The 27621-nt window shown below is 44.5% G+C and overlaps 1 protein-coding gene across 1 annotated transcript in view; it reads right to left on the bottom strand.

The window, feature by feature from the left end:
• Positions 1–27621, bottom strand: part of TMEM132D (transmembrane protein 132D) — a 510659-nt gene that overhangs the window by 361058 nt on the left and 121980 nt on the right. The window contains exon 2 of the mRNA XM_069497436.1: positions 26441–27329. Coding sequence (XP_069353537.1) covers positions 26441–27329 — 889 coding nt within the window. The remainder of the gene's footprint in view (positions 1–26440; positions 27330–27621) is intronic.

Below are 27621 nucleotides of genomic sequence, written 5' to 3'. Positions count from 1 at the left end.
TCCTTCTTGGAACCACTTCTGGCCAGACAATTGTCCCCAGGGGCCTAGACGGCAGGTCAGGAGGACCTTCCCCCTGGAGCCTGCACCCGGCTCCCTGCAGTTCTGCAAATGCAAACCAGGCCCTATCTCTACCTGGCCACAACCCTCCAGGGGTTTTTCTTCCTACTTTGAATAATATTCAAACTCACTGATGTAGTTTGCATGGCCCTGTGTGAGGGGCACTGTGGGAACTTGGGTCTAAACGTCTGGCTGGAACCTTCCTTTATGCAGAACAATTTTTCTTCTCCTTTTTTGACAACAGAATACCACGTCAAGATTTGAGATAACTGAATCCGTTAAGACATTACCACAACAGGTAAGAAATTTTTTTCCTTGAGGCCATGGTGTTATTATTAAAACAAAACAATTTTTCTAGTGTGTTATTTTTATTGTTTTCTGTGCGTGAGTTATATGCAATGTAACGCATGCTTTTAGAGCTAAATTGTCGATATTAATTGTAACAATAAGATCAACAAGATTTTCATGAACCAACTGCAGGGTTTTGCTTCCCGAGGCCCCGGGGCTCAAAACTAGCCCGAGTTAAATACAACTCACCTGGCAGTTAATGTGTTAAAATAGTACATTGCATTTATCAAGAGTCCATAATAAAGAAAACTACTGTTACAGACACAAAACTGCCACGTATCAAATCCTCCAATGTTGACATGATACAGGATGCTGCCAAACACGTTTCTTAGCATAAAATGGAAATCGCAAACACACGTGCACACACACACACACACACACACACACACACGCACACGGATGTAGAATTTCCAAAGCAGAAGGACTGGACTGTACGGCACAGCCTTTCATGTTAATTCCCTTCTCTTTCCCCTTAACACTTTCTCCTTCACTTACTTCCAAGGACCAGATGGTAAATACCTTAGGCTTCCGGCCACGGAATCACCTTTGCAACCGTTCAGCTCTGCGGCTGTAGTATGAAAACAGCCACAGACACCGCAGCAAAGCGTGGCTGTGTCCTGATCAAATTTTTCCATAAAACCCACATTTAGTGTGCGAGCCAGACGAAAACATCTGCCCTGCAGCTCAGCTCTCTGCCCTGCTGTTGGCACTTTCTGTGAGAGCAGCCCCCAAAGCCCCACATCCTCAGCAGTGGCTCCTTTTCCCTGCCAGGTGTCTGCTCAGAGTCACTGCTCCTGGCCACGTTAGCCAAAGGACCACCCTGGAGCTCCACAGTGAGCTGCCGGAGAAAGAACAGCAGAAACGCTAAGGCGCTGTGCTGGAGAGGTGACACCCCCATCTCTCATCTCCGGTCATGATCTGATGCATCCACTCGCCCCGTCATAGACACTATGTATCAGGGCATGAGAAGATGACCAGGAAACCCTGCTGTATCGCAACACTCTTGAAAAAACGGGCACTCACGACATGTGCATCCATCTGTTTAATTCATTCATTCTCTACACAATTAATGGCAGCTCTGGAAGGGCAACCACCATCTCTCTGCTCATCTCAGGGTCCCCAGAGCTAGCGGGGTGCCCGGGACAGGCTCTCAGTAAGAACTGAATGGACAGATCCTGCAGCTGGCAGAGGGCTGGCATCAAAGAGAGACCACAAGACGCTACTAAGGTGCATCTAACACAACTTCCAAAGCCAGTTCAGGTCCTCGCATGAATTTCACGGCATTTCCAAAGAAGCCGTCCAGAGACCCACCAGGAAACCGTTCCCAGTGACTCTTTGGCTCCAGGTAGTTCCTCTCCCGATGTGGCAGATACGTCCTCACATCCTTCTGCTCAGTCAGGGCACCGCTTCGCCAGGGCCCGAGTGACACACACCCACGGGACTCCTACCCGAGAGGCAACTCTCGCTGCTTCCAGAGCGGAGGGGGCCCAGACCGCTGGGATCCACGCCAGGGCCCTTATCTCTCAGGTGAGTTCAACCAGCTCCGAAGATGTTTTTCCTTTTACAATAACAAGTCCTGCAGCAATGCCTTTGAAGAGCCTATTATTCTATTTTCAGATTTTAACAGTGCAAATATCTCATTGCAGCTCATTTTGTAGCTTACCGAGCTGTGTTATATCATGCAAATTCTCCAAATGCAAACTGAACGTGTCTGAGAACACTTTACAGCTCCATCCCCTCTTAAACCAAGCAGAAAATCCAGCAGTTCAGAGGTGTGGGGGTGGCAGTGGTGGGAGCAGACAGAGGGGACACTGGCCGGAAGGGTTGCTGCTACTCTCCCAGGGAGTAACTGGGCAGCCGGGTCTGAGTTGAGGGGCCTCTGCTTTTGGGGAGGAGCGGGGGGCGGGGGGAGTGGGCAGAGGAGATGGAGAAAGAGAAAGAGGAGAATTTTTATTATAGTCTTTGAACAGTTACAAGAACAAATGCATCAATCCCACCTTCTCTAACCAGACAAAATACTTCTAAAATTCTGCTTTCTGTGGTTACTGAAAATAACATCATCAGATTCCAAGCGAGAGAGGGCAAAGGGCCCTGGGAGGCAGCAGCTGTCGTCACAGGTGTTAGTCCCAAGTACAACACAGAGGTTGCTTGGGGCCGGCATGCAAGAGCGGCTGTTGGAAGTGCGCAAAGCCTCGGGTACAGCCAGAGTCATGGCTCCAAGGTAGCGGAGGGACTACAGGTGTGCACTGCGACACCCGGCTAATTGCTCTATTTTAGGAGAGACGGGGTCTTGCTCTTGTGCTCTGGCTGGTCTCGAACTCCTGAGCTCAAGTTTTCCTCCCACCTCTGCCTCCCAGAGTGCTGGGATTGCAGGTGTGAGCCATCCTATCTGGCCTAAAATCACCTGTAAGTCTTGAAAAGAAGAGAACCTGGTATTATGTTAGCACAAGTCCATGTCTTCCAAGTCAGATAGTCAAGGAAGTCCTCGTGGGCGAGGTGGCTTTAAAGCCAGGCCCTGCCGAGTGAGGAGAAGACACCCGAGTTCCGAGAGGAGGGTCTTGATGTGCGAGGCCCCGAGGCATTAGGTGGTTTGACCAGCAGGACCAGGGCCATGTGGTTTGGCCACAGGAGGGAAGGAGTGGCAAGAATAGAGCGGGAGAGGCAGGCGGGACCCCACGGCGGGCCTCTTCAGTCATCTGCACAGCTGGGACTTCAGTCCAAGGCATCAGGAAGCTGCACAGATGGCCAACCAAGGCACAGGCTGGTTTATAATGACACAGCGGGAAAGAGATTTCGCCATGGAGCACACCGAAGTCAGCTTGCTATTTACTCTATTACATTTTCTTTAAAACTAACTGATAAGGGAGGCAACAGAGTGGGTAATCGGGATAAGATAATTCATATCAGGAGAACCAGCAGTGACTTCAGACTGGCGTCCAGCCTCCCTCCAACGTGGGCTGTGCGTCTCCGATGCCCCCGGCCCTGTGTCTCCGTCTCTGCGCCTGCATCAGTGTTACCCAGCCCTCGTTGTCTGCATTATCGCTCCCTACAGAGCCTTTTAGGAAAAAAAATTACTTTTAGAACCATTTTAGGTTTAACAGAAAAATTGCTAAGAGAGCACAGAACATTCCCACATACGCCACAGGCAGCTCCCTGCTCCGGCATCTTAGCGTGGCGCGTTTGTTACAATTCGTGAGCCGGTGTAGGCACGTTATCTGCAGTCCACGCCAGCCCATGCGGTATCCAGATGTCTTCAGGTTTTTCACAGGCCTTGGCTGTCCCAGGACCCCACCCACATCACATGTCATCATCACAGCTCCTCACGATCCTCTTGGCTGGGACCGTTTTTCCCCAGACTCTCCCTGTTCCGGACAACCCTGGCAGTGCGGAGGAGCAGTGGTCAGGAATTTTGTGGAATGTCTCTCCGTCAGGATTTGTCAGGTCAGTTTCTCATGAATAGACTGAGTTTATGTATCTTTGGGAGGAAGACCATGGATACAAAGAGACATTTTCCTCTCATTCCATCAGGGGTGCAAATAGCTTTGGCCCCGGTGTCTGACATATCCATCATTGTGTGTGTGTGTGTGTGTGTGTGTGTGTTCTGGTGTAAGCAGCTCTGGTCTTGTATTTTTCCCAATCACTCCACAAAATCTTAGGACAACAAATACACCATACCTCTGTTATGTACTGTAAGTATACTTGTACCGTATACATGAAGAGGGCAAGAATATTTTTGTCCCTCAAGAACCAGTTTTATGCCCTTAGGGACGATTTCAATACAATTGATGATGCATGATCTGTATCTGTTTATACTTACATTTTTAAACAGACATCACGATAGAAAGCCCCCAATAAAACCAATACATTGTGATGCTAGGTCATTGTATGGAGTTTCCAGAATCAGCAATTTTTTGGACCCTCTTCTTGCTAAAAGTACACGGTTCTCCTAAGACTACCGGATCAATGCTTGAGGCTGGCCAATTCACACTTGCCCCCCACTCCTGCCAAGAACAACTCCAAGATTTATGATGTTTGATACCTTATAATGAAAAATAATGTGTATTTCAGAGACAAATCAAAGGCGTGCCCCTGAAACAGAGAACACTTCTAAAAATCCAGCCAAAGCAGACAACATCATGCACTAGGAAAAAACATACACAGCCCTATTCAATAAATGGTGTTGAGGAAACCAGATAGTCACATGTAGAAGAGTGACACTGGATCCCTGTCTCAGTCTGTGTAAAAATTAACTCAAAACAGATTAAAGACTTAAATGTAAGACCTAAAACCATAAAAATTCTAGAATAAGAGATAGGAAAAACTCTTCAACATTGGCCTAGGCAAAGAATTGATGACTAAGATCCCAAAAGCAAATTCAGCAACAACAAAAATAAATGAGACTTAATTAAACTAAAAAGTTTCTGCACAGCAAAGCAAATAATCAACAGAGTAAATAGACGACCTATAGATAGAACAGGAGAAAATATTTGTAAACTATACATCTGGCAAAGGACTCATATCCAAAAATCTATGAAGAACTCAAATCAGCAAGAAAAAAAATACAAATAACCCCATCAAAAAATGGGCAAAAGACATGAACAGATTTTTTTCAAAAGATAACATACAAATGGTCAATGAACATGTGAAAAAATGCGTGACTTCACTATTCATCAGGCAAATGCAAATTAAAACCACAGTGAGATGCCATCTTACCCCTGTGAGAATGATCATCAGTAAAAAGTGAACAACAATCGACGTTGGCAGAGATGCAGTGTGAAGGGAACACTTACACACCGTTGGTGGGAACGTAAGTTGTAATAGTACAACCTCTGCAGAAAACAGTACGGAGATTCCCCAAAGAACTAGAAGTAGACCTAACATTCAATCCAGCAATCCCACTACTGGGTGTCTACCCAAAGGAAAAGAAGTCATTTTAAGAAAAAGACATCCGCATTTGAATGTTTACTGCAGCAAAATTCACAATTGCAAAGATGTGGAATCAACCCAAGTGCCCATAAACTGGTAAGTGGATAAAGAAAATGTGGTGTATACACACCCCACGGAATACTACTCAGCCATAAAAAGGCATGAACGTCTTTTGCAGCAACTTGGATCAAACTGTAGAACTAATGTTTGAAGTTTCTTAGGAAGTTTCTTAGGAACAGAAAAATGAATACCACATCCTCACAAGGGGGGGCTAAACGATGGGCATATATGGTCATGAAGTGGTGTAGAGGACACTGAAAACTAAGAAGGCAGAGGGGGCGAGGGGGTGGGGAATGAGAAATCACCTCTTGGGTACCATGTGCCCTATTCTGTGATGGTCACACTGCAACCCCTGACACTTCAGCATTACGTAATTCATCCGTGTAACAAAACAGCTGTGCCCCCTAAATCTATTAAAATTAAAAAACGAGCAACCAAAAACCCTATTGTCCTAAAGCACATTCGTTTCCCCGAATTCCTTTTCTGTGTATCATGCATTGGGAAGACTGAGTTTTCACAATGTACCTAAGGAGCCCGAGAGCTGCCTTTACAACCCACGGGGAGCCCTGGGTCCCATCCTCGCGGCCCCTGCACAAAGCCTCCGTTGGTTCTGCACCTGCTGGAGGAGCTGCAGGTGAGCGACTATCTGCCAAACCAGAAATCAGCATCATTCTGCAAAAGCCATTTCTGAGATGGGGCCGTATTTAGTGTCTCTCCGAATAATGCCTTATTATGCAAGGAACACAAACACATGGCAGGAAGCGGAAATGTCAGTGACTTCCTGCATCTGAGCCCCCTTGGGTTAGAGACAAAAAAGCAGCCATCAAGTATTCTCATGGAGATAAAATCTAAAGTGACCAACGTCTTTCAGTTTCTCTCAAGACTACTGCCAGGCATCAAATTTATTAGAACAGAGGCGACTGCACCAAGCCCGCCTCAACCCATTTTATCTCAAAGCAATATATTTCCCATTCTGTAATTATAGTACAATCCCGGCCATTAGTCACTTAGCAAAGCCATAAATTCTGTTTGCCATCCAGTAACTCACGTTGCCCAATCTTGCCTCGTGATAAAATTTATCTGGTGTAGTTGCTAGTAGAAGAGAAAAAAGGAAAGAATGAGGATAGGAGAGGTAGGAGGGAGGGAAGGAGACAGAGGAGAGGGAGGGCTCGAGGTCCCCTTGGCCCTGTGGAATCAGAATCTTATGGCAGGAACAGGTGGTTATGTAACAATTTAACTCAAGGGTCTGAAACCTCAATGTCGCAGGAGACAAGACGTGTAGGCAATCTGTCCTAGGACACAGAGCTCACTGGTGGTGGAGACAAGCCAGACTCCAGAGTGTGCTCTTACCTACACCAGGTATGCTCAATGTGGGAATCTGGCCAGGTAACAGAGAGGGGATGGCTATTTGGATGCAGATCACTTGCCCACCTAAAACTGGCAGCTACCACTCAGTTCTAGATGACTGTTGTCACGTAGAAATGTAAGCCTGGTATTGACAACAAGCAGAACTAACTTTTGAGCATGTATTGTGTTCAACCACTTTTTTCTTCTTTTGCATATAATCCGTTTAATATTCAATCACCCGTATGAGATGGGTACTATCATTTTACTAAAAAGGGTGTGGGCCAGAGAGGTTAAGTAACCCACCTGATGTTGCCCAGCTCAGACTCAAGCTCGGGCACCCCGGCTGTCTGACCCAAAACCTGTGCTCTTAACCACAGCACGATACTGTCTTTGGAATTCTCTCGAGAAGCCCAGAAATCTGGCTCTTTTTGAAGGGTAGATTTAAGAATATCTACTATCAAAAAAAATGAAAAACAAAAAAACAACATTGCGCATGCCCAAAAGGATACCGCTTTGGTGCTGCCCGTTAGCAATCTCTAGCGTGGACACACAGAAGGGAAAGCCCCTTGGGATACACAAGCCGCTCATTCCCAGTTCAGCCTTCATCCGGGAGAGATTCTCCCGAGATGCACGTGTTCACCAGCCCTCCAGCAGCACAGAGCTGCATCTCTAGGTGACATGACGTCCCCACTGCGCTAGCCCCTGGTGCCTCCCCACACGGACAGTGCTAGAAGCTCGTGACTCAACAGAGATCGCTGGCACTGGCGTTTTAGGGAACAATGGGGCAGGATGGGGCTGACACCACATTTCCACCATCAACGGGGAAATAAACAGCCTCTGAGCAGCCATGTAACCACAAGTCAAACATTATTGTAATTAAAATAAACGGTGAAGGTCACTGTTTTAGAGGACAGCCTCCCCTTGGAAGCCACAGGCCTCGCAGTCGATAAAACTGCACGGATAAGTTCACAGCAGATGCGATGGGACATTTGCCCCCTTCTCTCATTTCAAAAGCACTTGGCAACCGGTCATGGGTAGCCGTGGTCGGCAGGAAAACAGCTGTGGCCACAGGAAAGAAAACTTGTCTAAGGGTGTCCTTAAACTTAGAAATTGAATGTGTAATGCAGGTCACTGAGAATATGTAATTTTCTGAGCTCATAGATGAATCACATTGGTTTCGGGGGTGGGGGGTGGGGGGAAAGCTTGGTGTCTGCATTTTCCTTTGTGCATCCGACTATGAATTCAGCACAGAATCCCGACACTTGGCACCAAGCACAGGGTGAGGCTCTGAGGTGCAGAAGCAAGCAAATCAGACCAATCCGACTAGTGGACGTAGCTCCCAGCAGCTTGGGATAGGTGATCATTGAAACCAAGCACTGTACGTGGACAATGCAATTTCACAAAGTGGCAAGGGCTCAAGAGGGTGGATGAGGAGGTGACATTTGGACCGAGATAGGGCATAAGCTTGCTAGGAAAATGAAACAGCATCAATAATCCAATAATCCCTTGTTGGTTAGAAAAACCACTGCAGTTAAATTTAGATACATAGTTGCAAACACCTTGCATAAAGTAATTCAGCAATGTCTTAGAATTCCTTCCACAAAACCTCAACAAATCCCCTCAGCCTAATGTAATTGTCATTACTAAACAATGCATGGGTTATTTTCCCTAACCATCTTCCTTGTTTTCAAGCCTTTGCATCCTATACCTGCCATCTCTACAAACTGGCACTTACAGACTGTCAGACACTGCATTAGCAAAGACCAAACAGTAGATTGAAGACGGCTGCAAACTATTTGCTAAAATTCCCTCCTCTCATCAAAAGGAAAGTCTGCCCTGAAACCTAGGCTGGCTTCAGCGCATTGCTTAATGGATAGATTGTGGAAATGACATTCTGGGACATCTGAGACTAGATCCTAAAGAAGCCCTTGGCGTTTCAGCCCGGTCCCTTAAAATACTTATCTTTGGAAGCCACCTAGCATGCAAGATGTGTGACTACTCTGAGCCCACCAAGCTGTGAGAAGATTAAGCCATGTGGACAGGCAACAAAGCATGAGAGGCTATGAAAGAGGTCAAGGATCACCAAGGTGCCAGATACATGACTTTGGGAGCCACCCTTCCAAGTGGGACCCTCCACCACCAGCTGCCCCAGTTCATGCCACCTGCAGCCAAGATGAACCACCCAACTGAGCCCTTCCTCACTGTCTGGCACAATAAATTCACCACAGAGTAAATGGTGTTTTTAAGCCACTAAGTTCAGGGTGGTTAACTTAGGCTGTGAGAAATAACCAGATGTATATTTTTTTTTAACAAGAATCCCAGCATTACAAAACCAATTCCCGTATTGAGCTGCCACTCACAAGAAAATTGCCTCAAATGTTTGGCATGAAAACAAAAAACATTCACTTTCCTATATTCTAACTACTTAGAAATTCTCAAAAGCATATCACTGTTTACTCACATCTCCTGCACCTACTGAGCATAAGGGAGTCGTCAGTTTGAAAAGTTATTTTGAGAACTGGCAGTTTGATTTTCTTCCAATAATGGGTAAAATAGTAAGTGGATAAAACCAAAAACCCCACTACTCTGTTAAATTTCATGCAATTAGTCTTAAGAACACAGAATAACTTTTTTTGTAGATTATTTTAAATGGCTTTTGCAACATTATTGTGTATGAAACGGTGGAGATTTTGTTTATAACCATTTTCTTATGAAATGGATTTTACTTGTAAGAAAATAATAGCTATTTCAGAGAATGATTCAGCTAGGTTTATTTAATAGTGTTCTCTAAGTCTTTAAGGTAGCTGCAGTTTTCATCTTAGGAACAAAAATTATTCCCATCCTTAGGTCAAGACCAAGGGATTGTATTTGGGCACACCTCCAAGCGGAGGGTAGTATGGATGGTGTCACCAGGAAGCATTAATGTAGAGCAGGCCCTTAGAGTCTGGGCAGAGAGTTATGTTAGTTATTCTGAGGCATCATTGCTGGGTCACGGTTCTGAGCTGTCATCTCCCCTTCCCAGGAAAGGGGAAGAGTTATGCCTCACAGGAAGAGGGGAGAGGAAAGTCCAAAAGAGTAACTCGTAACAAAGGATGAGAGCAGGAGACAAGATGAAATACATGTTACAAAAAAGAAAAAAAAAATAGATATGCCCAAAGTATTGTAGGTGATATAATATTGTTACATGGATATATGGCAAAGTCATGAATACATGGGAAAGGGAATCTATTCTGTACCCAAACACTTTGAGACCTGGAGCAGCACACTGTGGTTCATCGTGTCTAGGATGCAAGAACAGCTCCAGGGAAAGTCATAATGATGTGGTTTTCTTATCACCCTGGAAACAGCCTCTTGCTCTCTCCTGGCCCCTCTGCTCACCTCTTGCTGTTCCTGATACTCCAGACAGAGGTCCCGTGGAACAGGCTGCAGCCATGCCGTATGGAGAACCCTGCCAGGTGCACTGTTGCATCTAGCGTCGTAGCAAACATCATTCACAGATGCACCTCCCCTTATGTCCTGTCTTTTGTGGGCTTCTGTGCCGACCCCAAACTCTGGTCCATTCACATCTGTGGCCAGCGTAGCAGGCGCAGGTGGCACTAAGCCTGCACGTTAAAAATGGGGTGTCCAGTAAAATACGAGGAGTCACTCCAGTTAGGAGAGTAACAAGAGTCTGGGCACCTTGTACCAAAATGTGCCAATCGTGATATTCCTTTTGGGGGTGCTGTTGATGTGCCTGGTATTGGGAGTAGGCACACCTATGGGATTTCACAATGACTCTCCATGACAGATGGTTTCTACCACATTTTCTCAAACTGACATCCTCGTTTTCTCAGACAGAGAACACATTGGTCAGAGCATCACTATGGCCCCCATCAGGAATGGGGTAGAAACTACCTGGGGGTGAAGACTACGATGCACTACCGCCAACATCCATCCCACATGACTCATTTTTCATAGCCCGATTTCTTTCTACTGTCTTACAGGACCACTCACAAACGCCACCATTAAAATATAAGCCACTATTACAGCAAACAGAGGAAGTAATATCTAAAAGAGGAGACAACAGTCCCTTCTAGGAGACGCGGTCTGCAATTGTGCTGGGCCGGAGAAAAATCTCCCAGCAGTGGCCATTTGCATACAATTTTCTGGGCTCTGAGCCAGGTGCTTAGGGAGCCACGGACGCCTGCACAGGAGCGGCTATCCCAGGGCCGTTACATTGTAGCAGAAGTGGAACTGCAAATGCTAGCAGTTGACTTCTGCTCCTCAGCAGCTTCTGGAGTTAACAGATACAAAGAAACTTACTGAAAACCTCATTTTCACAGACTGCAAAACACATTTCAGAAATGGAAAAGGCAAAGGCAGAAAAGTGATATGGTGTTCCGAAAACACAGTGCTTTGGCGGCGTACTAACCCATTAGTCCCTGGAGCCCCATTAGACGGGAAAGTGGGCGTCGACTTCATTAGACTTCCACCAAGGCCAAGCTGGAGGGTGACTTGATAACGCTGATCCCTGTAAGATGCCAGGTGAGAGCACTGGCCCTTAAAATGTCCTCTCCAACAGAGCCCTGCCCAGCCAGGAAAACGTGAGACTGTGTTCTGTCCACAGCAAGGAGAAAGAGAACTACCGCAATAGTGGTCTAGTAAAGATGTAGCTAGCATTTTTATCGCTTTCTGGTTTTGCAAATATTCCCCTGTGTAATTGAGCAGATGAGATGTTACTGAGTCTACAAATCAGTACTGTCTAGGCGTGTATGTATGAGATACTCAAGCTATAGAAAATGGGGTTGGTCATATCTTCATAGACTCTATGGGTAAATATGGCTTATAAGAAACAGAGGGAAATGATTAAAAGCTTTAGTCATTTAATTGATTTGTGGTGCAGCTCAGAAGGGCGATAGAAGTTTAGGAGAGTGAATATTTTGCTTGGATAACAGCAGGTGGAGTTACCTGTAATAGGTGCACGGTCTCAGCCTTGAGATCAAACATGATCTGGATGAGCTGAACGTAAGTTTTAACCTTCCTTTTCCTTTTTTTTTTTTTTTTTTTTTTTTGCTACCCAGGCCATAAATTCCACAAAGAGGATGAGATGTCTAACGTTTGGGTTTAAATTCAGAGGTCTTTTTCAGAGCGAAGACAGCGATAATTCACCTTCAGCTCGTGTCTGCAGGTGTTCCTGCTGTAGGCTTCGCTGTCTGATCCATGCACAGAGCCCCCTATTACCTGCCAATCACTCAATCGTTTACAAGCTGTGACCAGGTTCAGGCACGCCAGCCTTGCTATTCAGCAAAGCCAGAGACCTATGTGAACAGAACCCACCATCTATTTTTTTTGGCCAAGGCTCAGATCAATCAACCTACCAACAAAGAAAGAAATAGGAGTCATTAACAAGATTGCATTAGGCTGCAAGTAATAGATTCAAACATGGTAGTTTAACCAAAAAAATTTTTCTCATATGAAAGTCCAGATGTAGACAAGCTAGTAGACCCAGTGAGGTGGACCACAGAAGTCCTCAAAGACCCAGGCCCCTGGCAGCTTCCTGCTGCGTCGGATTTAGATTCTGACTTTCAGGGTCCCCAATGGAGTCTTTACACCCAGAAAGTATGACACCTTCCCAGGAAGAAGGGGTGACAGGCAAAAGGTGTGCCCTAGCTGCAGCTGCCCATTTTTATCAGAATAATAGGTCCCAAAAAATCCCTTCTGAAGACTTCCACTGAGCTCTCACCAGAACATACCGGGTCACACAACCAACCCAAACCACAAAGGGGGCCAGGAAGTGGAGATGTTATCTCTACACATTCCTCCCCAGAATAAAAGCAGAACTCTGTCAGCAAGGAATAAGGCACAAATGGATGTTGGCAACTAGCAGTTTCTGGCAGAGTGACCAAGAATTAATTCTAAATCAATAGCAAAGCAACACACAGTCTCTCCGTGACCATCCAAGACAAAAAAAACAAAAACAAAAACAAAAAAAACATGAGAAGAACAGAACAGAGACTTTTAATCCAAAGCAATGAATGTATCTCCCGCCACATCCCAAATACTTTGCATCGCATCACGAGATACGCTTGGGAACATCTCTCATCCACACAAGCATGCAGTGCTCTTTTTATCTTCCCCTGTCCTGGGAACAAATCATATGGGATTTACAGACTTTGACCATTATTCTCCAATTAGGATGAAAATCAGTATTTGGGAACCTCTTTCAAAAGATAGGCTATATATTTCACAAGAAAGGAAAAATGTGATGTTTACACACCAACTGCATGATGTTTTTGGTACAAGGAATTGTTGCTTCACTTTTTGATCTCTGTTTGAAAAAGGAATAGGGAGAAGTCTGCCATCACGGTTTAAACAGAGGTAAGCAGACTGCAGTGACATGTCAGAGACCCCCCACAGCCCTCCTGGGAAGGGTGGCCCAGCCCACCTGGCTTCTCCACACCCCGGCTTGGGCCAGGAGCCTCTAGACCTTCGCGTAATTGAAGAATCCCACCTTCAAAGGCAGCGTGAACGGCAACCAGCTCCAGCTTGGAACCAGACGTGGCAGGATAATAAGAGAATGTGCTAATGAAGGGAGACTGAAACCCTTTGAAATGCTTTCTCTGATGTCCTGCAATTTTCATTAGAATCGTATTTTTTTAAAAAAAAAAAAAAAAACTCAGAGTCAGCTTGTTCAGAGAAAGTAGAAATCCTCAATTTTGGTTGGTCCTGAAATGCTCTGGAATCAAACTATCAATACAAAAAAATCACTCAACCCCTGGATATAACACCACCATGGAGAGCGATGACAGCTAACCCTTACTGAGAACTCATTCTGCGCAGGGCACCGCTCTAGCGTGATCTGTATGCAGTCACCACCCGAAAGATAAGTGCTTTCATTGTCCCTATCTTGTGCTTGGGGAATCAGGGCACGGAGCACCTACACATCCTGTCTCCAGATTAAATAGTGCACATGTCACCTGCTGCACACACAGTGACACAGCTGGTGCTCACCACCTGCAAAGACTCCGTCATCATCTGTACATAAAAATGGGCAAGGTGTAGGTTCCAATCGCTATCCTGCCTCCACCCCACCTATAGTAGCCCTGGTGTGGTTGAGGATGCCATCTTGGGTGTGGCAATTTGCTGTGACCCATACAACAGCAGAGATTCTTCCAAGAAGAGCTGGCCTGACCAGAAGCTATTGATAAGAACCAGAGGCAGGGGGGCGTCTAGATGCACAGCACTGGCAACTGCTCATGCTGTCAGTGGCATTTGCAATTCTTAGAGCGATGCAAGCCACTTGAGAGCCCCTTGATGAATATGGAAGAGGAGCAGGAAATCAGTGCCTGGGTGAGATCAAATAGGACAAAAGGCCATAAAACATGGAGCTCACAGAAAATTAAAAGCGGAAAGCAGAGGGTCTTCTAGGCTTTGCTCAGACAAAAAGGAAGATATGCTGCATTTTAACATTCTACTTAAAATATCAACCTCTTTCATACAGGAATAACGAAATGCTTCATTATTTGCTGAGTCACTTGCAAAAAGTTTCGTGAGGGTCTCTGGACATTCCAACTAGCTAGCGATTCCATCTTTTACTGCCTATGATATAGTTTATACATTACCTTTCCTAATGTGCATAATATCTCTATTTCATACACAGTGATAGGCACACAGTGGATGCTCAAATATATTTTGATTTTTCTTGTCCACTAAGAACGTCAAAGTGTGGATCTGTTTTAGCTCATTTTGAAAAACAAATCTGCAAAACTAATATTCTATGACATTTTTCTGTAATTGAAAACCACCCAGGTTGCAATTGGGCAGTCTTGAGGGATCTTAAATCATTTTCTCTACTATGTGAAATAAATTATATTTTAATTCTCTTGAACCAACTCTATAAAGGGAAAAAAAACCCTCATTTCTATTTTAGGCACACTTCTGAAATAATAGCTCAAAAGACCTCAAAGTACCCCCCAAATCTAAACTGAGCTGAGTCTGCCTGAGTCAAGAGCTCAGAGAACACTGGAAAAATACACATAGCTATACTTGGAGGAGTTTGCACAGTATTTCTTCCTCATTTGCAAAAGCCAAAGGAAAAAAAAACTGAATTTGCAAGCTGTTAAAAAATCTCAAATATTTCTTATATTTCCTTTTCAGAGTCTCTAAAAACTTTTGACAAAACACAGAAAGCAACAGATAAATATTGAGATAATATATTAAAAACATTGCTTTATCATATTCCCAGCAAAGAGAACTGAAAAGTAAAAATTCACAGCCAGAGACTAAAAGCCATGTGCAAAACACTCTTCATGTTCAGAAACTTATTTTACTCTTGAAGGAAAAGAAGCAACTTAGAAGATTGGTGTATCTTACTCTGCGGAATAGACGTGCTTCGGTCAGTTGTGAGATGACAGTCTGCTACAGGTTTCCAATATTACACTGAAAAGGGGTTTCCGTGAAAAAATGTGCCCCGACAAATTAAGGTGGGTACTTTTAGGAAGAAGTAAACATGGCCAGCACCCCAGCCAGGGAAGGCTTTACGTCAGCACTCTCAGAACTCAAAACACCAGACGTTTAAGTCAAGTAAAAGAAAGTAGAATATTGTTACCTACCCTAACTAACACGAGGGCAAGAACATGATTTAGGAAACCAAAGTTACCCAGAGCCTGTACACCTGAGACGAGACAGGAAGAGACCAGCCTAGATGAGGATGACCTGTTGCAACAGGTTAGGTCATTGTTAGGTCATAAAAGATGGGATTAAATTAAACTCATCCATTTTAAGTGAATGTTGAACTTTGACAATTCTACAGAATCACGCAATCATGTCATCTACAGACACGCATGTGTATCTATGTATGTACGTGTATATAAATATCTTGGTGTACAGTTGAGTTTTGAGACGTGTTTAGATTCCTGTAAGCACCACTACAGAATACAGAAAGTTTAATCATCCCCCAAACTCTTGCACTTTTGCCTCCTAGTAGAAACATCTCTCCTCCCTAAACACCAGCAAGCATGGATGAGTTCTTATCGCTATATTTCAACTCTGCCAGAATGTCACATACGTGGAATTGTATGAACACTGGTCTTTTGTGACTAACTTCTTTCAGCAGATTGCCTTTAAAATTCACTTTTTAAAAGGTGTTAGTGAACAGTGACACAAAGTCGGCAAAAGTCAGTAACCGTTGGATCTGGGTGACGGTACACTGGATCCATTATTCTCTTCTCTCCACGTTCATACGTTTGAAAATGCCAGTGATAAAAAGTTTTCATATTTATCAGAAAAATAATCTCAGTTTTACATCAGCCACGTGCAGAGCAGAATAAATTTCTGCTTAAAGGAAAACTACAGAAGCCACAGACCTAGGACTGAGAACAAGCCATCTCTCATTCCCCTGGTGCCCAAGGAAGGGTCGGAGCAGCACGGCCAGACTGGTACCGGAATTATGCTTGTATTCTTGCAAGACGCAGGGCGTGGACAGTCAAAATACCAGACCGATAGTTTCTCAGTCCACACTCTGAGAGTCTGACCGCTCCCTCGCATGTAACAGAGCCAATCTGCAATGTCCTACTTCTCCCGCAAACACCGGTATCGAATTCTGCTCCTCGCCAATCTCCGAGTTCATTATGTGTCTCTTTCAAAGGCTCAGTAGAACAGAAATAGGCCAGTTAATTCCATAAAACGGATCTTACCTAAAATCAGGGGAGCCTATGGTAAAATATGGGTTTTGTGCCTTTTGCTAGGGGACAGAGGTCTCTGAGGAGGAGAAACCTAATTCCAGGCACGAGCGCAGTCACCCCGTCGGCTCAGAGCGCGGAGAAAACTCCCGCCGACTGTCTGCAGGTGACATGAGAAGACTTAACTAGGTGCCTCCTGGCATCTCTCCATTTGTACCTGTCTGGAACTCGAGCACCCCTGAGTTTTCTTTGCTGTGATGTAGTAAAGAGTTGGAAAAGGAGAATTAAAATAAATCTTCCTCAAACCAGTGAAAAACGGCATCAGGTGCTAATTTTGCAGGCATCAAAGATTTGGAAAAGGCTCAGCCAAGGCACGTTTTCTGAGCAGCACGCTGGAAACCCAGGCAGTCTGCATAGCTGTCCTTTGCTGGCAAAGGAAATGGATGAATTCACCTTAAAATGTGGCTTTTCATGCCTTAGATTTATACTTAGAAAACGTCAGAAACTTCATTTCCTTCTGAGAATGTATATTTACTCTCACTAAAATCATCTTTTTTTCAGGTATCTTTTCCCAACAAATCACGTCTGCAACAGCAAAGTTATCCTCTTATTTGTATAATTCTTGGTTTAACAAAATATTTCAAGACTAAACCGTAACTCTACACGTGTTTTCTGTTTTAACCCGAAGCCATGTTGGTTTGGGGGGACTCTCCCTTGCAGGATTTGTACGACAGCTCATTACACCAGAGCTGATGCTGCTGTTCTGCCCGGGCTGCTTTTGTCCTGTCAACTTCGGTCCCTGAATAAACCGTTTCCTCTGCTCTTTTTTTCTCTCAATACCATCTACAAAGTGGGTAACGTGATTGTCTTCAGAGCCAAATGAGTTTCTCCACCAGTAAAGACTGAGAAAAGCCTAGAAAACCCAGTGAGATGACGATAGAAGAATTTAATTCACAACAGGTAAAAGCAGCAGCAAAGGATGAAAATCATATTAAAAATTATTACATAGGTTATAAAGGGCATCTGGAATTCGACCGCTATTTCACTATTTTATGAAAAACAGCTGGGTCAAAGATGATGGTGGCAGACACTCAGGTGTCCTTCCCTCACACCCTGGCCAGGCCACGTCCCGAGAGCCTCCTACAGCCGTGATGGAGAGAGGAAGGCTACCGTGCTCACATCCACTCACGTCAGATAAACCCTTGAGGAAGGGGGTTGAGACTCTGCTCCCAGAGGTCCCCATTAACAGCCCACCCCAACTCCCGGGAGAACGACAGGACTGTGGATGAAATGCACATGTAGAAATATGTTTTGTTTTCTCCTCCTGGCTGTTTTTCATCATGTGGGTACCGGAATCTCACTGCTCCAGCCTCCTCTGGGTTTCCCCGGAGGTTCTGCGCTTTGAGGCACCAGGAGCAACTTGCTCCTTTCAAATGTATTTATCTCACATTCATCACGGGGAGTGACCCGAATCCTGTGTCCCTGTGCAGAGTCCCAGGGGCGTCCCTGACGATGCCCACTTCACTAGACGCCCTGTCTCTTCTGAACCTGCCGCAGAAGCTCACACAACACGAGGTAAGCGGGGTCCTGGGAGACGCTCAGGCAACACTGTACGAAGTGCGGGAAGGAGGAGCGTGGAGTCAAAGGTCTGCAGGTTCGAATTCCAGGTCTGCCTTTTGGGGGTCAGATTTGTGTCAGTTTCCTTCTCCCTACTGTGGGGATGATAATCCCCCTCAAGGAGGCTGCAGTAGGTGTTCGCCATATTTGGGGGACTTTGCTTCTATTCCCTCTTCCTGGAAGCACCCTGAATTCTCTAGGGAGGGGTATCCATTGCTCCCCACTGGGACCGGTCTTGGTGGGTGCTGAACGCAGGAGCCACTTCCTACTGGGTTACCCTGAAGGAGTCAGATTTTTGTCTCTCCTTGCTGTGGCACAACCAGGGAGTGGAAATGTGACTTAAGCTTGCCCAAATGACAAGCCCTCCTAGTGCTTTGTAGTGTTACATAAAATTGGACTTGGATTCGTTAAAAAATGTTAAAAATTGGCCGGGCGCGGTGGCTCACGCCTGTAATCCTAGCACTCTGGGAGGCCGAGGTGGGCGGATCGTTTGAGCTCAGGAGTTCGAGACCAGCCTGAGCAAGAGCGAGACCCCATCTCTACTAAAAATAGAAAGAAATTATATGGACAGCTAAAAATATATACAGAAAAAAAAAATTAGCCGGGCATGGTGGTGCATGCCTGTAGTCCCAGCTACTCGGGAGGCTGAGACAGGAGGATCGCTTGAGCCCAGGAGTTTGAGGTTGCTGTGAGCTAGGCTGACGCCACGGCACTCACTCTAGCCTGGGCAACAGAGTGAGACTCTGTCTCAAAAAAAAAAAAAAAAAATAGTTAAAAATTTTAGAGAAACAGTATTTTAGTATCATTGATCCATTGAGAATATAAAATGGAATGATAAAATATTAGAACCAAAAAGGGTAGAAAAAGTGGGGGAGTGATAGGAAATGAATAAACGCAATTAATAGAAACCACTTGTACCCCTAAATCTATAAAAAAAAGAGATTGTTAGCCTTTTTTGTGACATTGACCTCTCTTGGCAGTCTCATGAAGCCTGTGGACACCTACGTTCTCAGAATAATGTTTTAAATCAAAGAAAACACACTTAGAATTACAAAGGAAACCAATTATACTGGGAAAACATAGTCGATATTAATCCAGCTATATAAGATTTAAATGCAAATGGACTAAGTACACCAATTAGAAGAGAGAGACTGTCAAAGTGGATTAAAAAATAAGATTTAACTATATAATGTTTACCGAAAGCCCACTTTAGCTATAAAGACTCTTACAGATTAAAAGGAGATGGAAAAAAGATATAACATGCCAACAATAATCAAAAGAAAGCTTCAGTATTTGCATTTATTTCAAACAAAGCCGATTTTACAATAAGGAAAAGTATCGGGGGTGAAAAGGAGACCTTACATAATGACAAATGGGTTAATTATCCAAGAAGCTATAACAACCCTAAATGTTCACACATCTAACACACACACATCAAAACCTATGAGATAATCACTGATAGAACTGATATATAAACGAACCCTCTATTACAGTTGAAAACTTCAACACTCCTCTGTGAGTAATTGATAGACCCAGCAGGCAGAAAATCAGTAAGGATACAGATGACCTGAACAGCACTATCAGTCACCTTGATCTAATTGACAGTTATGGACTAGTCCACTCAACAGACCCAGAATACACATTCTTCTCAAGGTCACACTAGACATCTACCAAAAATGATTTTAGGCCATACAGCCTTAAATTTTTTAAAAAGTAGAAATTATACAAGGTATATTCTCAGACCACAATAGTAATTAAACTATAAATCAATGCCAGATAAGATAAACCCAACAAATATTTGGAAATAAAACAATACACTTCTAAATAATACACGAATCAAAGAAGTAGTTAAGAGAAATTTAAAAGTATTTTAAACTAAAATAGAACTTCTCAAAATGTCTGGGATACAATAAAGCAATGCTTAGAGAAATATTTATAGCATTAAAAGCATATGTAAGAAAAGATCTAAAATCAATAGTCTAATCTACAATTAACCTTAGAAAACTAGAAAGAGCAGATTTTACTGACATCAAGCAGAAGAAAGGAAAATAATACAAATCAAAGAAGAAATCAATCAAGTAGAAAACAGAAAAATTCAGCAAAACCAAACACTGATTCTTTGAAAAGGTCAGTGAAATTGGTGAAGTGCTATCTAGGAGAACAAGAAATAAACACATTACAAATAACAAAAGTGAAAGAAAAGCCATCACTACCAATCCCATAGAAATTAAGATATTCCCCCCCCCCATTGAGATACACTGCAGAGCCTGGTGGACAGAGTAATGTAGCATACATTTAAGATTGCTAAGAGAATAAATTTCAAATGTTCTCACCACTAAAAATAAGTATTTGAAGTGATGGATATATTAGCTTGATTTAATAATTCCACATTATCCTCATAAATCATTTTGTACCCCATAAATATACATTATCTGTCAATTTATGATCACAAAATAAAAATTAATGAAAACCTAAACAGATTAAGATAACAGACAACTATGGCCACAAATTTTATAACCGAGATGAAATGCACCAATTGTTTGAAAGACAAAGCCTAATAAAACTCACAAGAAATAAGTAACCTGAATAGCCCTATCTGTTAAGTACATTGAATAATTAATGCCCTCCCCAAAAGTTCAATCACCTGACCCAGAGTGATTCACTAGTGAAAACTTCCAAACATTTAAGAAATGGCATTTATACATACTCTTCCAAAAAAATAGGAAAACTTTCTAACTGTAATTCCAAAACCATATAAAGACATAAGAAAAAGCGAAAGTACAGACTAATGTTTCTCATTAACATAAGCACAAAACTCCTGAACAAAGTACTAGCAAACTGAATCCAAAAGTATATAAAAAGCATTAAACACCACACGTAAGTGGAACTTATCCCAAGTATACAGGCTGATTTAACATTCAAAGATTTATTAAGTGGCCAGGTACAGTGGATCACACCTGTAATCCCGGCACTTTGAGAGGCTGAGGCAGGTGGATTTCATGAGGCCAGGAGTTTGAGACCAGCCTGGGCAACATAGGAAGACCCTTCTCTCTACAAAAAAAAAAAAAAAAAAATTTGAAAAATTAGCCAAGCATGATGGAGAGCACCTGTAGTCCCAGTTACTCAGGAAGCCGAAGCAGGAGGATCACTTGTGCCCAGGAGTTTGAAGCTGGAGTGAGTTATAATCACACCACTACACTCTAGCCTGGACAGAGGGAGACCATGTCTCTAAATAATTAAACACACCAAAATTTATCAAGTACTTCACCACATTAACAGGCTAAAGGAGAAACATTATACAGTCATATCAACTAGCACAGAAAAAAAAAAAAAAAAACTTGACAAAATGATAGCAAGCTTTGATTTAAAATATCAAGAAAAACTCTAAGCAAACTCAAGAGAAAGAATAACTTCCTCAACTTGATGAAGAATATAAACAAAAGCCTATAGGTAACATCACACTTAACAGCGAGGAAACTAGATGCCTTCTCCCCGAGGTCAGGAATAAGCCAAGACAACTTCTTACCCACTTCCATTCTACATCGCATTAGAGCCAAATGAAAGAGCTCTCCACAGCCAAAGTGGAAAAGTCTAACAAAATACTGGATTATAACCCAAAGTATAAATATCCAGCTGCCCTCATTGAAATAAATGCATTATTAAATGAGCAAAAATAAATGTCACCTGCAGAATTCTAAGAATTGGCAGAGATAACCACCCTCAAGGAGATGGGGTATCGTCCCCCTCCACTTCCAAAGGATCCCGGGGCAGGTGGGAGGGTAGGAATGGAGGACAGGGGAAAATTAACTTTACAGTGAACCAACCTGACAAACGTGACCTTATCCAGGGGTGCAAAGTTAACATCAACAGGGAAGTCATGTGGGCCATGTGTATCCTTGGTATGTCACGACAATGGCACTTCACCTCTATGGTTTTCCTCCCCAAAACCCATTACACCCTAGTCTAATCGTGAGTGCAGACATCACACAAACCCTAGTTGAAGGAAACCCTACAATACAGCTGACCTGCAGATCTCAAGACTGCCAAGGTCACCAGAACAGAGAAATCTCAGGAATAGTGACAGCAGGAGGAGTTTAAGACGACCCAATGACGAAACTTGACACCGAATCCTAGATGGGGTCCCAGAACAGCAACAGGGCACCAGGGAAAAACCAAGGAAAGTTGAATGGAGTGTGGACATTAGCTAATAAACGGCATGTCAGCATCGATGCGGTAACCATGACAAACGCACCACACTAATGTAAGACATGGATGAAAGAAGAAACCAGCCGCGGGGCACACGGCAACACTCGGCACTGATGTTACGACTTCTGTAAATCTCAGTCTATTCTGAAATAGAAACTGTCTGTCTATCACTCCTTTCTCCAAGGAACTCCTCCAGTCCCCACGAGGTGACAAAGGTGGAATTGGGAGAAACCAACATCCGTCCTCTTCGTAATAGCACCCCGTTCTCCAAGAAAGGGAGATTCCCCGTGCCATGGGATGTGTCCTTAAAGGACCTCATCTCTCTTCGTGGAAGCCATAACGAGTTCTCAGCCAGCCAGTAGGTATGTGAGCCACTGGGAGCTTCTTGGGGATTTTCACATCCTGACTGAGTGTAACAAGAACAGGGGAAATTGTCTAAGGAATATTGCTTGGTGGGCGAGAGGGGGCTGTGAGGGTGTCCACACCCTGTGTCCAGCCTCTGTCCGACCCTGCATTGCCAAGCCCAGTCCTCTGTCTCTTACCAATTCTGGAGACCCACAAAATATCCATCCAAGAACCCTTTTATTCATCCTTTTTTTCCTTAAATTAACCAGAATGGGATTTATGGGCTTCAACACAGAATACTGTTGGATGCCCCAGAGCATGTTTTACCTGAACTAGAAGAAGAGATCCTATTCGGGGCCAAGGCAGTTTCAAAGGTTACACGCCATGCAAGCAAATTAAGCTCAGGGTCAGTTTCAAACCACCACCTTATTTCCTAACAAGCTTAAAACTTTCTGCAAGCCAGGCTTCCCAAATCACCAACAGACATCCTTAGTGCATAACCCATCCCAGCCTCACTCTTGCCCCTGTCAAACATTATTAATTTTACTTTCTTTGTCTCTCCTCCCTGGTAAGTCTCATCTTTGTGGGAATATCTCCTCAGTGATACTGTCCTTCCTCTGGGCTGGTCTTAAACCTGATCCGAGCACAAGACACATGGCATTTAAATTCTTGAGCATTTAAAACTGCAAATGCTTAGCAAAGTATGTGTATGTGTTAATCAACAGATTGTTCGTTCATTCAACACATTTAAGAATGTCCCTAAGAAAAGCCTTAATCTTCTGAGTTTTGTTACACTGTTCTACACTTTCCACCTGGTTTCTCCGAGCTGGGAGGGAACAAAGCTGATGCCATGCAAATATTTGGCCGGAGCCTTCCATTCAGATCTGAGGACCGGAACTCCTTTGAACTTGACCCCCTGGTGGGGAAGAGATGCTGAGGAGTAGCAGGGGAGGATGTGAACAGAAGAGCCAAGTTCTTATCCTCCTCCAGAGCCTTGATCCAGTAACACCTGTGGACTCCCCCTCCGCAGGGAGGGAAATAGGACAGAAGAACGTATGAGAAGCATATGGGAGGAGGGTTCAAATGCTGTGGGGCACTTGAAGGCAACACTTTCTGAAATTAAAAGTATCCTTAGATATCTAAGGAAGGAAAACGCTTTGCTTTTGTCTGCAGATGTTGGCTTTGGGAGACACAAGCAGCGAGGTAGAATGGAATTTGTAAGATGACCAACAGCCACACCCAAGTTTCTTTTTTTTTTTTTTGGTCTCAAAACACACACACACACACACACACAGAGAGAGAGAGAGAGAGAGAGAGACACATGCATGTATGTGCAATCCACCTCCTGTGCCTTAGCGTGACACAGGTAATTGTGGGCACAGACAACCACGGAGGTGCACGGTGGTGGTCGGCCACCACCACCAAAGAATTCAAACCGCAGCCAACTGCTTCAGTCCAGGATTTGCCAATTTGGATGGGCTGGGGTTAGCGCCCCTGCGGTGGCCATTGGTGTCCTGCTGGCACCTGACCTATGAAAGATGAGACCCCTCTGGACCATGCTAGCACTTTCGACAGAGTCCAGAAACACAAGTCACAATCCAGACCCAAGGATATCTGGCTCCATCCTTCTTGGTTATTTATAGCAGATGGCCAAACAGAACAGACGCACACTAAATTCTAAATATTCAGAAGCTGAATTGAATTAGTGTCAAATTGACTACATTTAAAAAGATATACAGTTGTATTACTTTCTAATTATGGGAATTCAAATGAAAGGCCAATATTGCCAGGTTCTAGTTTACCTCCAGCTTTTCTCATAAATGGGTGAGACTCATCCGTAATTAGAGCATTTTAAGTGTGTAGCATGCACGTTATTAAGCAAGCTCTTAGACTAGAGCGTCTTACCAAGTGAAACATAGTCATGAAATACTTATTTCACCGTCATCTGGGAAACTGTCATTTCAACAAATTTTAATTGATGGACTCCAAACAAATAGACTTTTGCCCTATATCCAAAATTTTCCAGTCTTCGATGAATGCGGGCACCCAACGTAGCTGCTTGGAATTCGCAAAGGTTTGGAGCCTTACGCTGTGTAGCCCGGCAAAGTGCATTTCTGCTGGTCTTGTGACACATTGCCAAAGATAAAAGCCACCCTGGGGACCCGGATGGACAGGTTTAGTGCACAATAAATAGTCATAATCAGGGGATAACAAAGCTCTTCGTGAGATTCAATACTATACACACAACTGCTTCCAAAAAAAGAAAAGAAAAAAAAAAAAAAAAGCAGAATGTAGATCTCATCTCCTGACAGGCAAAGCTCCAGAGGATTTTTGTTTTAAACCCCAGGTCCAGGAAATCAACCATCAGTAATTGGCAAACACAAAGGATGGCTGACAGCGTGAGATGGTCTAAGAACAAAGCTCCCCTCATTCCAAAGCTTTAGTTTCTATGAGCAAAATATCTACCTAAGCAGCCGCCTCCGCAAAGAACATTCTACAAGATCATTGGGACCTGGAGAAGCCAAACACAAAGCTAGCAGCCCACACGAGGACCTATGACCAGCTGCATTTAGGTCTGGTTTCCAGAGAGGAACAGAAGCGACAGCCCCACAGATGTGTCTACTCGCCCTAAATCCCCGGGGCTAATCCCCGCAGCAACAGCCACCGGAGCCAAAGGCTTTTACCCTCCAGGCTTAGGTTGCAGCATTAGATTAACGTTGTCCACGAGTCTCCGCTCCTTTAGTTAGAATGGAAAAGGAATTTCTCATACTGGGGCACAGTCAACACAACTTAAATGTGCAAAGTGGAATCAGAACAACACTTTCTTAAACTCACCCATCCTTTAAAAATAAAATAAAAAATAAAAAAAAAAACCCAAAGAAACAGTATCTAGGAAGCCCACATTAAGGGGTACCAGAGAACTGCTCGCTATTGGACAAACTTTAAAAACCCAGATATAAAATACGTCTTGGATACAGTAGCAACTCCCATTTTCAAAAGTTATACAACACAAATTCTATTATATTGCACTTCAGGGTCAAGTTGTTGAGTTATGCAGCAATGTTAGGATATTGTTAGTCACCCAGCAACACTTAGACTAACTAGCTGTTATGATCAAACTTGCCCATGTTTAACACACAACAGAACTAAAACTCCATAATGAAAATACAACCAAGCCAAGGCAAGTAGCTCCTCTCCTGTATTACATTCCAAAAAGAAAACCGGCCCATATTTATTCTAAAGCACGCAGTAGTTATTTTAAATGTCTCATCTTCGGTATGTTCTTATATAAGAAACTCAACAAATTCTACTGTATATTCTTCACACGTTATGCTCATTTATTTTCTTGAGCACTAAGTTCTATTTCCAGGGAGAAACAAGATGATAACTTTGAGCTTGGTACCATATTATACTTAGAACTCGCATATTTGGAATAGCTCTGGAGTTGGCAAAACCATGTTCTGTATCCTTTCTGACAACTGTTGCGAACTCGTTTGCAGTTACATTGCAACTGTGAGGCACGGAACTCTCCAGTTCTGAAATGGCTCCTGGTGTAACTTTAGCAACTCTCAAAACTTGCTGATCATACCCCTAAGCCAAGGCAGAAAAGATAATGTCAGCAAACCCTCCCCCCCTGGGGTTCCCAGTAGCTCTGCAACGGCCTGGGAAAATCTGCTAATTAGAGTATTTTCACAACCCATTTGCCAATCCAAAAAGATCAACGTGGTCTCTGTGCATTTTAGAGCGAAGGAGCCTGTAAAGGTTTGCAGATCAGCTCTGCCTTGGGCAGAGAGCACGGTTCTTCTCATCAGGCCGTGGGCTACTGGGAGGCAGCCCTTCCGGCTGGCACAGACAGACCTTCCGAGCCGACTTACCTCAACGTGAAGCGATCTTCCGTGGAGTTTTTGGAGATGGAAACAGGAAAGGTCAACACATCCCCCCGTCTCACGGTCTTCGGTGCGTAATGAACGGCCACGTTGCCGTCCAGACGCAGCTCCCGCAGGGGAGGTTGGCTGCGGGTCTGGTACAGAAAGACACTCCCGATCCTGTGCAGGGGCGGGCCGGACTCGTCAATGTCATTGTGGCCCGCCCGGATGCCTCCGCCTCTCCTCGCGTCTTCCCTGGCACAGTCCCCTCTCTCGTCGCCCGGCTGCACGGTGTAATACAGCTCCACGGGGCTCCCCTCCGGCTGCTCCACGAACTTCTTCCTCCCGGCAACCACGGTGGGGGGGCTGAACCAGGCGGGCAGCAGCTCCAGCTCGGCCACGCACAGCCCCAGCTCCCCCCGCAGCTGGCAGCTGCCCCTCACCTCCCTGGTCTCCCGGAAAGCGAAGACCCTGAGACACGGCAGCCTCTCCCCGGCGCTGTGGTCGTCCCAGTCTCTGCCCACGATGTAGAACAGCACCTGCACCTTGGGCCGGCTCAGGTAGATCTTGTCCCGCAGGATGTGGGCTTTCAGCTTCCAGTTGAGGGAGAACTTGCCGGTCAGCCCGAAGGGGTTGGAAGGCAGCATCAGGTCCTGCGGCACCACCTGCTCGATGGAGAACGGCCCGTAGCTGGCGTTCAGGACCGGCAGCCGCTTGGCTTTGTAGATCAGGAAGGACTCCACGCGCGACTGCAGGCTGGAGTTCCTCATGATGTCCTGGTTGGCTTCCTTCAGGAAGAAGGACACGTCCGCGTTGTTGATGTGGTAGGTCACGGGCAGGTAGGTGGGCAGCAGGGAGAACCTCTGGATGCTGTCGAGGATCCCGCGACTCTCCGACACTGCAGGAAGGAAGCGCAGTTCAGGCGTTAGTACCCCTGGGGCCGGGTGGCCAACCTCCCAGACGTCCCCCTCCCCCCCAACCCCCGTAATGATCACCCTGTCTTCATACCACCTCGGCAACTCTCTGCCCAGAGTTTCTTATTTAGATCAACCCACTAGATGATAATCAATACGTTTGTTCTGGGAGAAATCGGGAGAAATCAATGCCACTAACATAAGCAGAAAACCAGCATCGAAGTTGTGCATGCAAATAAAACTTGAACAAAATGTTTTAAAATTTCAACTAGTGGT

This window comes from Eulemur rufifrons, chromosome 21, assembly GCF_041146395.1.
Source record: "Eulemur rufifrons isolate Redbay chromosome 21, OSU_ERuf_1, whole genome shotgun sequence".
In the NCBI taxonomy this organism is placed as follows: domain Eukaryota; kingdom Metazoa; phylum Chordata; class Mammalia; order Primates; family Lemuridae; genus Eulemur; species Eulemur rufifrons.
Note: the sequence above shows the minus strand (reverse complement) of the source record. Positions and strands in the feature narration are given on the sequence as shown.